Here is a 14,726-nt window from a genome sequence, read left to right as displayed (position 1 = left end):
GGTTAAAGCACGCCAAGGTGCATAGTCTTTAACTTGTTATGAACTTTTGTGATCATTTGGTAGTCTCGTTAGAGATAATACTGGGACATGTGCCAGGGTAAACGTTGAAACTTACTCGTAACTTATCCTAAAGAGCTTGTTTCAGCTTCATATGCACAAATGTTGCAAGTCCCAATTGCTACATGGCTATGTATTCCTGAGGGGTAAATGGTGAAGGCTGCACTGATTTAGAAATCATTTATAAACCTTGAAGATATAAGAACAGATGCTGACAGGTGCTTACATTTTTCACCATCTGAACAGTTTGGGGTCTTATGTACTTTTGACATTTATCCACGGGGAGCTACATGTGCCAAAATACTCTGGCCAACTGTTCAGCGAGTGATTAAAAAACGGCAGTGATATCCCCACTTCCTCACTTTTTTGGTACTTTGCCATCATCTAAAATAAACAAAAGAGCCACTACATTCCAAGAAGTGCAGAGGTTCGGGGGAGGGAGGGTTTCTTCAAACCATCCTTTTGAGAAACATGAGTCATTTTTTCCTCGTGCCGTGTTCTCCAGCACGTTCAACTCACCTCCCCCATCTTTGTGTACCTTTCATGTATCTAGGTCATTGCCATAGCAACCACTTTCAGTGCAACGCTGTTATTACTCACTCGTCTGTGCTGTGTGACGCATACTGCATATAGCAACCTGAGAGAATATAGGCAACGAAAGTCGTGCAATGCACAGATAAGAACCAGATCTGGGCATTGAACTGTTTCTAATGAAATCAATTATTGTTTTTCCTGCATTTTGGGGTGGGAAAGTGAGAACCTTAAAGGTGGGGGCTTGAAAAGTAGACTTTGAAAGTAACAGAAATCTGTGTTGTTGGCATCTCCATGGTGTCTCAGGGGCTCTTTTTGTTATCTTAATTTAATTGCAAAAGAAGCACAGTAGGTTAACTCGAGCCTATCCCAGCGATACAAAGCTCTTGCCCTCTGAGGACATGTTAACGTATAACCTCTGTAAGATGCTTCCAAAGACATCTGCAACTCTTATGTGATGTCCATGCAACTAAAAGTTGAAAAAGGGCAAGACTGGGAAAAGAAATGTTGATAGCTGGAGGGATGCAGCATGTTTGATAATTTATTGTAGGTTACAGAATGAAGATCTTTTCAACATTAACGAGGATTTTGGAGGATTCAGTGCCCAACATTTATGTAAGGAAGGTCAGGCACATGTATGTAAAACTCAAAATTCCATTTGTTGGCCCCAAACTTGTAAAATATCATGCAGAACTTCAATGGTTCAGATTCTTTTATTGCCTAATCACTCCTCCAAGTGGTAGGAGAGTTGTGGTGGCCATTTCCAGGGGTGAATTTGGAGGAAAATGAATTATCCACGAAATAATCATCAAAGGGTTTGATCACGGCCCCACAGCAATGTAGGGTCTACAGGTATGTCTGCTTCAGGGCATTCCTTCAAATCAACGGTAACAGACTGGCCTAAACCTCATTGAATGGACCTTGAGCCGGACCAAGAGAGGGCGCTATTTTCTTAGAAACGGAATATAAAAGAAATCAACATAAAGGTAAACTTAGGATTTTTCACTTCTGAAAAGAGATTGCTTGAAACATCCTGAAATCAGGAAAATCGTGATAAAATAAATCCCGCAATCAGGAAAAATCGTGACAAATCTCAACCCCTACATTTCAGATATTCATAACTGTCCAGCTCATGATCAAGTGAAACTCAATATCACAATCTTACACATGGAAAGTGATCCCTTTACTTGGCAAACTGTCAATAAAGGTTACCTTCCTGTTCAGCACTAAAGGGTTACGCCGGCAGGGCTTAGGGTAACGTGCTTTCAGAGGGGTTACCCAAAAGGGCGGTACCACCATAAAATTGGAGGGCTGGGTCTGTGGGCAGTCACGGGACACACATATTTTCTACATGTAGGTTGAGTGGGGCATTACAGGTCTGACAGCTAAAATTCAATTTTAAAACAACAAATGCCACAACACTGGCACTGGAAGATGCAACAATAACTAGACTAGAATTTGCCATTATATGCAAATCATTCCTAAAACAAATAACTGTGGAAAAATTATATATTTGAAAGAATGCTTGGCATTCCCGTGTCAAAGTTAATCAATGGTACTGGGGGCGGGGCTTGCTATTTTGGGGGATAAGTTACATGGACAAAGAAAAGGGAGGAGAAAAGAATCTGCAACTTACATGACATATTGGTCTCTCAGCTTCCGTAGGTCGAGGATGAGGGGTTTGATACTGTTCATGGTCCGGTCTCGTTCTCGGTTGGCGTCCACCTCTGCCTTGAGCTCTTCCTCCAGCGCCTTGCGCATGGCGACAATCTCAGCCAGCCGCTGCTGTAGCAGCCGGAAGTTCTCCATCAGCTGTTCCCGTTCCTGGGGGAGACAGTCCTTGTGGTAACGCTCATGGAGTTCCTGCTGCTCGGTGAAGACGATGACCGTCTCGTTGAATGCCTCCAGGGCCTGACGCTTCTGCTGGATGTTCTGGGGAGGGGGGTGGATGCAGAAGAGAGGAGTAACAGACTGACCTAAACTTCATTTAATGGACCTTGAGCCGAACCAAGAGAGGGCGCTATTTTCTTAGCAACGGAGGCTCTCTTGGTCCGAACTGAACTTTGCTGGTTCACAAACAGCTAGGAAATGCATGCATCACAGTCGTATCGCTACCAACAGTTGAACACTCCCAACCAATGCGGCTCTTTTCAACCGATGAGGGGGTGCTTCTGCTCAGGGCGGATTGTTGTGCAAACTATAAAGCCACGTTCGAATCACTTGGCTGTGGCTTGAAATTACACACGACTCTATGGGGACTGGCTGTAGCCACTACCATAAACTCATGAGTGACTTCACAGCGTCATCAACTGTCCTACACAGACCTTACGCTGATCAATTAACTGGCTCACCTGCAGTGATTTACTGTATTCTTCGTACAACTCGTCATATTGCCGTGTCTTCTCAAGATATTCCTTGTTCTTATCCTTCAGTTTGTTGATGACTATGTCAATGTTGCTTTCGGGCATGTCCTCAACAAACTACAAGAAAAGAAACGACTTGTGAGAACAGGAATTATGCACAATCTTTATAATCAAAAGAACCCTGAACCTCATTGGCAAAGAACTCAGGAATTTGGATGTGAACTTGGCGGACTTACTGCATCTTTCTTGGAGACGGGATTGGTCAGTTTGATGTCCAGTTTGGCGTTGTACTGAGCGAGTGGCACGTGGCGGTAGTGTTTGATCAATTCTACCACTGATGTGAAGCGCAAGGGTTCTGAGAAACCATACAGGCCGTTGCGATGACAGATCTTGATGAGTTTATTACTGCCGCCCTTCCTGTAATCCAAATCAACAAATTTTTCAAAGTTTTGCGAGAATTCTCCAATTTTTTGGCCTTGAGTCAACAAGGGCAGAACTAACCGTAAAATAGCTCTTTTGTTTGTTCTATGTCCTTATTTGGAGAAATATTCACATTTATGAAAAAAATTCCAAAATTTGATAAGCATCAAAATAGTTTAAAATGTTTCATTCCACAAAACTATCTGAATATTGGCAATCAAGACAAAGATTTCTTTTTAAATTATCAATTCAAAAAATCAAAAAATGTTGACAACTGTTTTATCTTTTAAAATATCTGAACACTGGCCCTCAAGAAATTGATTTAAAAAAAAAAGGAGCACTCTGAAAATTTAAAGTACAAGGCAAAAGTTAGAGCAGTACCTGAGAGTTAGAGTGAAGTCACCAGTCTCCTGTTTGTTGGAGGCATCTCGGACGAGGAACGTTCCATCAGGCATGTCCTTCATCTTTTCATTGACGTCCTCCCTAGAACAAGAGAGAAAGGCCAGCAGACATTTTGATGAGGTTGAAGCCAAGAAAAAGCAACCAAACACAACTATTCTAAGTTTCAAAGTTTGGGGAAGGCTGACTTAAAATTATAAAAAAGACAACTGTTCTACAACTCAAACTCAACAACCCACAGCCACAAAATACTGCCAAGCCAGATAAGAGCTTTTAGAGTTTGTTATGGCTTTTGTCGGTCCGACCTTGCATATTTCCAATCGGTCAATGCCTACAGCTAGCACAAGACAACAGACTGAGCTGAGGCCAAAGACCAAGGCTAATTATCTGGAGATATGAAATCCATTGATTGACATACTTTGATATATCACCCCAATACCAATCTGCTTCCTCCAACGTTCTAGGTTCCATCACTCCAGAATTCACATAGTCGCTGCTCGGCTGTCGTGGTGGAGGTTCTGCAAATCAATAAAAGAACCAGCACATGATTACTTGCAAAAAAGGGCATTTTTAGTGTAAATACGAAGCACAGTGAATGTTGTACATTCACACAAGCCAAAACTAGCTCAGTCTGGCCCAGCCCAACCCAACCCAGTCTAGCCCAGCCCAACCCAACCCAGTCTAGCCCAGCCCAACCCAACCCAGTCTAGCCCAGCCCAACCCAACCTAGCTTAGACTACCCAGCTCAACCTAATCCACCCTACTTCAACCCATTTCCACCCAGTCATACCTGGTGGGCTGTCATCATCTTCATTCTGACCCACACCCCAGTCGCCTTCTTCTATTAATGTCGCTAACAGACGCTTGTGAGCCTCTGTGTTATGAATCACATGCCTGCAGAAAAGAAATTGGAAATATGTTGAAATAACCCAACCCAATGCAATTCGCCCAATCCAACCTTACCTATAGCCAAGCCCAACAAAACCTAATTCAACCCAACCCAACCTGATCCAACTCAACATGAGTCAACCCAACCCCGGCCGAACCAACCCAACTTGACCCAACCCAGCCCAGCCCAACTCAATCTGACCCAAGCTGATTTAACCCAACCCCAACTAGCCAATCCAACCTTACCCAACCTTACCTGATCCAAACCCAACCCATCCCAACCACACCCACCCCAACCACACTCAAAAGCAGGTCTTCCTGACTCACATGATCTTTTTGTGGGGTGGCCGTAACAGCATGTGGCAAAAGACAGAAGCCAGATGTTTAGGGAAGATGTTGTTGATGGCTGACAGTTGACAGATACGACACAAATGAGCCATGATGTAGGCCAGGGTGGTGCGATGATGGTTCTCCATGTGTGCCACGCATTCCAATAATGTGTGGATGCGTAAACTCTCCTTCTGTTCCACTGTTTATGAAAAAAATCATCAACTATAATAATTAACCCTAACCCTACCTAATCCTCCCAAATCCTTTTCCGAAAAGTGGAGAATTTGGAGGATTCAGGATGTATAGCAAAAGTGCATGGCTGATTTCAAAGGATGCCATATGTGAAGGTCGTGGTTCAGACCTTACATTGTTTGTGCTTAGTCAAGCACAAATTCAGCCCGAAATTTCTTTTGAATCAACTGCACAGCTCAAGAGTGACATTCGCACTGCCTCAACATAATGAGAGGAATTGCCGGAGAATTTTGACGGTTTTGGGCAGTTAGGCACACCTCCAAATGACATTTTCAAGAAATTTTGGAGGGTTTTGGAGGATTTGGGCTGAATGCAATTTTTCTGAATTTGGAGGATTTCGGAAGATTCAGGACGGTTCTTAGTAATAAGGCATGGGGAGGTTAGGGTTAATAAGGGAATAAGACTGTACTAGGTCGGTTTTACACGTGTAAGAACGGCACAACAGATGGATGCAACTTATGAACAGGCCAAGTACATGTACATATTCATTCCCATTCATTAGTCAAGACGTCAAAACAATTAAAAATTCCAATTTCCAATGAAGTTTTTCACTGATTTTATTTCAGTTTGTTCAAACCCCTCTCTTGCCATTTTTAATGGCATGTACCTCCATGTTCTGGTGCTTGATCAGGACAAATGACAAATATTCTCATAAAAATCTCTTCAAACATGGTAAAGCACAATTTCTTCTCACTTTTTCTCAAAGAACATTTGAAAAGCATCTACAAAATGACACTAAATAGACAAGACTTACGATTGGCCGACATGAAGTTGTCGTACATTTCAAACTCTATGACAGGATTAGGCAGCTCCCGGAGGTAACATTTCAACACTCCAGTGAGACAATGGACATTGGTGACCCGGGACAGATCCACGGCGTCCGGATTCGCAGCAAGTTGGTTCCGCACCTCATTAATTTCTGCCATGGAACAGTGGAGACGGTACAAACCTTGCTGCTCCAAACCTGAAGAATTAAAAGAGAGGACATTCAATCTCTAATCCTGTGAGGCATTTCCCATTGACTTCCTGGATCCATCAAAACCCTACAGTTTCAAATGGCATACACTATACACAGAGTAAGAAGCAAAATTAAGAATTCTTGAGATTCCAACAAATGCAGATTTGTTCCAATACAGTTATCATTCAGTTCTTTCATGATGCAACATATCCATCATTCATCCTGACACAAAACACAATGGAATGATGTTGAAATCCTCTTTTTCAGCTAACTTCTGTGGGTTCTGACATAGTACACACAAGCAATTACGGCATAGTGACGTATATTTTGGAAGTTCAAATATTTTCAGAGGAAATTGTATGATAAATCTTGTACGCAAACGATCATGTGACAACGTCATAAACAGGAAATGATTTCACAGGATATTGGCTGAATTAATAGCCGTGATATCATTCCAAATTCGTGGAAATGAGTCACGAGGGCCCTGATTGTCTACGTCACAGATGAAATTGGTCTCGGTGCAAAATTGCTCCCCTTTAATGTAATTTCACACATTTGGATTACTCCCAAGAACAAAGTAAAAAATGATAAAATTGTATGATAAATCTTGTACGCAAACGATCATGTGACAACGTCATAAACAGGAAATGATTTCACAGGATATTGGCTGAATTAATAGCCGTGATATCATTCCAAATTCGTGGAAATGAGTCACGAGGGCCCTGATTGTCTACGTCACAGATGAAATTGGTCTCGGTGCAAAATTGCTCCCCTTTAATGTAATTTCACACATTTGGATTACTCCCAAGAACAAAGTAAAAAATGATAAAATTGTATGATAAACCTTGTACGCAAACGATCATGTGACAACGTCATAAACAGGAAATGATTTCACAGGATATTGGCTGAATTAATAGCCGTGATATCATTCCAAATTCGTGGAAATGAGTCACGAGGGCCCTGATTGTCTACGTCACAGATGAAATTGGTCTCGGTGCAAAATTGCTCCCTTTAATGTAATTTCACACATTTGGATTACTCCCAAGAACAAAGTAAAAAATGATAAAAAAACCCACCGCAGCGATGAGCCACACAGCACTGCTGCACGCTAATCTGGCCCCTATTGAAAAGAGGTCAGCAGCGCACTGTGCCAGGTTCGTGAACAAAAGAAAGTTACACAACACCGCACAATCTGGGCTCTTTTTACAAGGCTGCAGGCCTGGCTGAAATACTCAGGCATCAATAGATTTTGTCTGTTTTTTAAGGTAGAAACCAGACAGTCCTTTGTGTGGGTGTAAGTGTCCAGTAAGTAAAGATAGGAATTTTTAAAGAATTTTGAAAACAGAAAAAAATGATAATTATCCCACCCGAGCATCATCAACATTGATAACTGCCACCGGCGCGAAGTGGTTAAGACTGAATTACCTGTGATCGACTTACATGGACTTGTGTTGGATTCAAATACAACACTGTCAAGAAGTGAGTCCCTGTTAATATTCCTTCCTTCAACAATTGCCATTGGAATTTATCTTTACAACATTCACATGAAATCTAGACCGGTAGCTCTCCTAACTGGACCAACGGCTGCAGGGTGGAAGAGTTTAAGGTTTGGAGACCCCGTTAGGAATACCCTGGGGACCAGGACAGAGAAGGTTGCAAGAAGGGCACTCACCGTGATGGCTTTCAATGGCTTCAATGCATTTCATGACCACCGTTGGTGCTGGCTGAGGATGCGAAAACTGCTCCCGTAAATCCATGCCAAAAATGCTCCCTGCCAAAAAATCATATTACTGAATTTGAGATTCTGGACGTGTTTAAATTAGAGTGCAAGTGATTTCTGACAATGAAAAAAAACAAAAAAACTAGGGTAATATCAAGATTACTATGGTAACCTAGTTCATGCAAGTAAAGAATTCAACGATGCATCTCAGAAATTAAGCTCAACAGTATAAACAAGAATTGTTTTTGGCCAGGTACGTGTATCTTCAAAACTGTCGCGAAAACTGGTGGTTATTGCTAGACAAGGTGAAACAGAAAGATGTAGGTCCTTTCTCCCTCAATCTTCACAGTACCTGACACATTTTCAACACTGGAAAGTCTTTGGTTTGCTTCACACTTTGGTAGTCCGGTGGCAGCGCAGGTTCGGTGACACACCAGATAACAGACTGTAAAAAGGACAAGACAGGTTCAACTTGAGTAAACTGTCAAATGGTACTTTTTGTTTGGAATCTTCCTTGCGGATACAAGCTTCTAAGGTGACGGCAGACTCTTTGCTCTTAGCATGGAATTGCAGCATGGGGACCAAGACAAGGCTGCACTAGCAAAACAGTCTTTCACGCCAGTACTCTGCAGGTTATCAGCGAGGGGTTTTTTCAAAATAGCTGGAGGTTGCAAGTCTAGCCTCCCTTGCAGCAAGTCTAGCCTCTCTTTCAGCTTAACTATGCAAAGGGCCCATTGTGTAAAAGACTAGGCAAGCTGTGCAAAAGGTATTAAATCCACATGTTTTTGTTCTGTAGCTGTGGGGACATGCACACGCTATTTCACTTATTTAGTGGGAACCGAGAAATGTTATGAGGACAGAGAAATGCCCTCACAACTCGGTCCAAATTTGCCAACAAAGGAAACTGTCCCCTTAACCCGGTGAAGGTGTACTGACATATGCGTTTCAGTTGCCTTTTCCCACGGCCTGTGGTCCTACCTGCACACTGGAGGCCTTGATGAGTCATTCCGTACATGAATTTCCCGCATTTGCCGCACCACTGTAACGTGGAGAACGTGACTTCTCGGAGAGTGTGCATTTTGGCCGGATACACAGCTGCAAAGATGCCGTCAAACAAGAACTTGTAAGTGGGCATAATTTGACATCTCCTACAGGTGATCACGTCATGGTGATCAAAACGTTGAGTGTATGGCACGTTTCTCAATAGAACCATCTTTTTAGTACACAAACATGCACCCTTTTTCAACGTGGACAAATTTCAGATCTTACAGACATTTGCAAAAGTTTAGGACCACCCATACAAAATGTATTAACTTAAAGAAAAGCCAAATTTAAACCAATCAAGCATGGCAACGTATGTTTATTTTCAATGTGTAACCTTAGTGTCTTGGTTACACAGCTATTTGACCACATTTCCATGATTTGAAATGTTAACAGTTTAGTTTTAGTGTGCCCTCCTTTATTTCCCATTTTTTTTTTACTCTCGCCGCCTTACAGACAAAATGTCTTACAAGACCTGTCTTTGCCAAGAAATTCACCCAAATGGATGTGCAGCACTACACTGATGTTATGCACTGCTGTAAAACCATGTTAAGTAATCGTTCAATAGGACAATGTAATACAAGCCCTGTGACAGAAACACCAATAAAATTCTAGGTGGTCTTAAACTTTTGGAAATGACTGTACTTTGGCAAACACTTCACCTCACACAAGACACTCCGTCATTTGTGATATCCTTGTGTTAAGAAAACTTGAGATGATATCACTCAAGTGGTCCTTGGAAGGAAATAAACAGGCTCACCTTCTTGGAATGACAGCTCCTGCCTGTGGCCCTGCTGTCTGGACTCTGCGTAGACCAACTCATTACGAGTGTACAAGATACACTGCTGGTTGAAGTCATCTTTAATTCCGATTCCCTACAAAAAGAGACACCATTAGAAATTTGGAAATTGCAAATAGATGAAAACAAAAAGGTGACAACATTTGATCAGTGAGAGGCTGTAAATGTCAAAGCTTACTAAGAATCACAGTAACTGGAGTATCTTTTTTCAGGTCATTTTTAACGACATGTTTCTCTCCTTTTTGTGACTCTGAAGGTGTGGAGCTTTGGTTCTCAGAAATTTCTTCTGATTTTATTTCTACAAATAAAACTACCCCCAACTCAGCGACTGAAAACACAAGGCACATGACATCCACGTAGGAATTATACGTTTTTTTCACAAAGCTGCCGAATGCCTGAATTTGCTGGAAAGAGGAAGTTCTTGGCAATACCAGGTTCCTGCCCAACATGTCAAATGTACATGTATCCTGATTCTCAGCTGATTTTCACTATGGAATTCTGCTCAGTGGCTCTGTGAGTTTCGATTGTTGCAGGCAATGCTTTGCTTGTGCCAAGAAGAAGGAAAATAATTTCTGTGGAATCTATCTTACGTCTAGTGACTCTTGATTGATGTTGATCAGCTGCTGTCCATCAATTTGATGTTTCCTGAAGAGATCGGCGTAGCGGTAGAGATGTGTGACCGCCATCCAATTTAAGACATCCTCTATCGACCACTTGGAGACAGGCTACAAATGATGGTGTGTGGAAAAAGTTCACTTTCACATCAAATAATTTGCCTTTGCTGCACACTATGCGAATAGCCTTTCCAGAAAACGAAGACAGATTTTCAACAGTCTTCAAAACTAATCATCACTTGATGAGAAAACACAATCAATGTTTCCCGATTAGATATTTCAGAGAAATTTGAATTATGTCTGGTATCCTGAGTACGTAACCTTTACACATTCAGACTTGAATATGTCAGACTTCATGAGTTGTGACTAGATTATATGATTTTGTGGTAAGCCTCGTGGAATCACTCTCAAGGTCTGGAACAGTGTGCTGTTTCTAATGTGGTTTAGGTAACTAAGCAACCACCAGTCCCAAAAAAATGCAACATGGCTACAGCATATGTAGTTGAAATGTGTCAGGTATGGAAGAAAAGCGTAACTCTTCATTCACAATCTAACCCTCCCACGTCAGAGGTAACTTGCATGACCTTTGACCTCACCATGTCTCTAGTAGTCTGTATGTAGCCACTGCGCTGCTTGTCACATTCGACATTGGCAGCATACAGCCCACACATCTTGTGATACACAAAGTTGCAGTCTTGGCATTGCGAGGCTATCTTCCCGGAACCCCAGATGTAGTCGTTGCCTGAGATACAAGCAAAGAAAAAAAAAACCCACTGAATCTGAAACAACCACTTACTGATGACATCATGCTGTACAGCCTGCTGAAGGTTCTTGTTATAAAACGGAGTCCAATCAATTTTAAGCGCAACATCTCTTAAGGATTACTGGATTACTGGAGGTCGACACAGGTTCATGTGACAATGATTTATTAAAGATTCAGTAGCAATCTGGCTGCATAGAAGGTTGTCAAATCATGTGATTTATGGTAAACCTACATGTAGTGACAAAAGAGTAGAGGTGTAGAGTGATGGTGATTAGCGAAACTGACTCAGGTTGTGTCCGAAACGGGCTGCTAGAGCTACGGCTATGTCTACATGTATTGTCTGTATATCTACACATATTTCCCAATGGAGTGAAGACCTAGACCTAGCTCTAGACAGCAGATTTGGATGCAGCCTCAGCATTAGTCAAACAGAAATAAGCCTAAATGTGCCTTGATTGAAGCAGGTTGCCTCAAGCTATGGTAAAACACAAACGACACTGTGCTTACAATGCTGACACAACATGGGAGTGACTAAACCTTTGTCAAAGAGCACATGGCCTTCTGGGGAGCCTGAAACAAGAGAACAGAAAAAAAGGCTGGAGTTACATTTCACTGATTCTGAAATAAAGGGTCATAATGATGTTAGGCAAGTACATTAGATTTGCTGCACCATGGAGAATGTCTTTTGTGACACAGGGTTGGCTCTGGAAGGAGCCACTAGTGAAAAAGTCTTGATGTCTCAAACAATCCCTTCCGTTGATCTTCAGGAGCAATGTTGCTAGCAAGTGTCAGACAATTTCTCAACAGTTTACTGATAAAATACAGTAGACAGCATCTTTTGAAGAGGACAAGTGACATCTGGGGAGACACTCTTTTCCCCCTTTCATTCTACTTCTTCAAAGCTCAGCTTCATTACCATTTCGGTCCACATGTTGAGCTCCACAAGGTCAAAGGTTTCACTGATGAAACAACCTGGGAATTCTCATCAATCTGGCCTTGTTTTTGAAAAGGTGCTTCTATAGCAGAGGAGGAAGCAGTATGGAGCCAGAACAGGATTTCAATTCCTGCCCCAAGGAGGTTCAGAAAATGTTAAAGCAGACTTTCCAATTCTAAAAAAAGGTTAGTGGAAAATGGAATCCTATTTATTTAGCTCTTGAAGGTCCCTTCACCAAGCACAGCTGATGGTAGCAAGCCTATTAACTGTCACTATATGGGTACTGCAGATATAGGATATCAAACCAAGTATCATTTAACCTCAAAATTTGATTTGTAAATACACCTGCATGTGTACCTCAGACAGTCTCCCTATTCAACAACGCGAAGCCGGACCATGTATTAACATGGTCCATGTTTTTCATGTCCCTGTCACATCTGACATACAATTTTGTGAGTTCAGAACAGATTTTCTACATGTAATTTTCAAGTGTGACCAATTAACGCAAATTGCTTGCCAAGCAAACAGTAATAGTAAATCAATTTTGGTGATATTTCCTTGTCAAATAACAAAGGTCAGATGTAACAGGGGCACAAAAATGTCACACTTTTGGACCCCTAATTTCTGGAATTATCAACCTGTAACTACAAGTACCACGTGCACTAGTACAAGGTCACAATCAATTGCCATGTTCACAAACCAGTCTTTAAAACCACGTACATGTACGTTTATGTATGTGATCAGCAGTCTTTGAGAGTACCATGCGACAAATTCTATGCATTTATTTTTCTAATTTCGTTCCAAATCTGTCAGAAATGTTTCACTCTTTTGGTGTAAACTTATCCTCCTATGACCACTTGACACAGAACACACTTTACTTCAAAATGGCTCTGGGCTCGAATGGATGGAACCGAATTTCACACTACACGTACATGTACATATCCTTGGGGCAGACATTTGTGGGCACTAACTTGCAATTGCGAACCCATGCTCAAATATTTGGTGCCTGACTTCGGAGAAACTCCCCTAAAAATTTGAAAAAAAAGAAAAAAAGATTGCATTTCAACTGCACCAGTTGAATACTTCCTGGTTTGTTCCTGTTTCCTGCAAGCATGCTAAGGCAACCAAACACTGGTAGGTGGTGTAAATACATGTATCATCATGCACTTTCAGGCATGAATGTAGGTTAAATACACCGCCATACATACATGTACATACAGTGTGCATGTACGCTTGTGTGAAAGCATTCAAATCAAAAGTGGCCACGTATTTCCTTGTTACAGTCAGCATATTATTGTGGTCCAGGACAGCTGCTGAGCATGTTCCTGTAGGCCAGATTTTGAGGGTTGCCATGCCAAATACTCGCTGGCACGGCCTTCTGCGACTGAGTTTAAATTCTTGAGAGCCCACTTTTCTCCCACATTGGGGGCATTTCTTTTGTTGGATACTGTAGGATTCACAGGTCACAAGATTTTCTGAAATTGTATTGTTTTCAATGAAATCAGCTTGGATCTCCAACTATCCAGAACTGTGCTGACTATCACCATGTGTTTTTGTACTTGGATAAAAATCAAGACATAAAGTACGTGGCTAGGCTCCGCAGTCCTGAATCTGCCAAACTTAATTTCAAGCTGGTGACATTTCAGGAGATTTCAGGCAGTTTTTACAATGTACATTTTGACTAAGCTAATAAAAACTCTCAAAAATCACATCTGAGTTTTTTCCGTTCGCTATGAGATTCACCTTTGTTATCATAGCCTTAATATACACGACATAAAACATTTTTCACTCAAGTTTGATTCATATTCACAAGCCTGGTCAAGTGGTCATTAACTGCACACATTATTGTATTGTATGTACTAATTTTTCTCATATGATGACTTCTCTTCAGGGAAACAGAGTTTATTTCAGAGCAAGCTTGGGAACAAGTTATACATTCAAGTGCAAAATTCAAAAACAGAGGATGGCACATTTTCACTCTTAATCTACAGGTACAAGAGATGGAGATGTGGGCAAGCCCTCACAAGAGACAAAAAAAAAGTACAGTAGGGCTGCCAAGTGCAAACTTTGAGTAGGAGTTTAAAGTGAGAATTTGGCACAAACAAGTACCAAGCCCCGATCTGCTCCGAGTGGAACAAAAGAGGGTGAGTTTTTTTGGTACTCACCGTGTAGGTGCGCGTTTATAATGGAGATCTATCGTGCATTTGATGCAGAACGTGCTGAGTACGCGTAACAAATTCATTCCTTAACGTATGGTCTCTGTGTACAAGCAGAACGCGTGCCAGAACCCGCTTGGAAACTTACAACTATCTGTATTTCTTTTGCCGCTTCAGGGTACACTTCAACTCGGGGCAGATAGTGTGAGCTTAGGGACTCGCTTACAAAGAGGCCTGACAACTTTTGGATTATAGACGCTATGTGGTACAATCTGAGGTGATTTCTGACCACTTCAGGCCATTTTTTTGGAGCAAAAAATAATCATTCTCAGTTATTTTAGGCTAAGAAATTCCATGTCAGCTGGAAAGCGTAAGTAGAACCTGAAATGTGTGAGCTTCATGCTCAGTATGTGAGAGTTCGCGGTCCATCAGGGTGTGACATTTTCAAAATTGTCCCAATTATTCAGTGCCTCAAAATGCCTGGCACCTGTTTACTTGGTA

General features: G+C 41.7%; 1 protein-coding gene across 2 annotated transcripts in view; it reads right to left on the bottom strand.

The window, feature by feature from the left end:
* LOC110977729 (phosphatidylinositol 3-kinase regulatory subunit alpha-like) overlaps positions 1-14,726 on the bottom strand; it is a 29,951-nt gene that overhangs the window by 8,531 nt on the left and 6,694 nt on the right. For both annotated transcript variants that reach the window (XM_022232086.2, XM_022232087.2), the window contains 15 exons: positions 11,643-11,705; positions 10,969-11,114; positions 10,349-10,483; positions 9,720-9,834; positions 8,897-9,013; positions 8,271-8,363; positions 7,871-7,969; positions 5,995-6,204; positions 4,986-5,187; positions 4,561-4,664; positions 4,189-4,288; positions 3,753-3,854; positions 3,188-3,368; positions 2,940-3,068; positions 2,225-2,520 (listed from right to left, as the gene is read on the bottom strand). In XM_022232086.2, the coding sequence (XP_022087778.1) occupies positions 2,225-2,520; positions 2,940-3,068; positions 3,188-3,368; positions 3,753-3,854; positions 4,189-4,288; positions 4,561-4,664; positions 4,986-5,187; positions 5,995-6,204; positions 7,871-7,969; positions 8,271-8,363; positions 8,897-9,013; positions 9,720-9,834; positions 10,349-10,483; positions 10,969-11,114; positions 11,643-11,705 (2,092 nt within the window). The remainder of the gene's footprint in view (positions 1-2,224; positions 2,521-2,939; positions 3,069-3,187; positions 3,369-3,752; positions 3,855-4,188; positions 4,289-4,560; positions 4,665-4,985; positions 5,188-5,994; positions 6,205-7,870; positions 7,970-8,270; positions 8,364-8,896; positions 9,014-9,719; positions 9,835-10,348; positions 10,484-10,968; positions 11,115-11,642; positions 11,706-14,726) is intronic.

The sequence above is a fragment of the Acanthaster planci genome, linkage group LG12 (assembly GCF_054643075.1).
Source record: "Acanthaster planci isolate LZ-2023a linkage group LG12, COTS_SCS, whole genome shotgun sequence".
NCBI classification, from domain to species: Eukaryota; Metazoa; Echinodermata; class Asteroidea; order Valvatida; family Acanthasteridae; genus Acanthaster; species Acanthaster planci.
This window is presented reverse-complemented; position numbering and strand designations above follow the sequence as displayed.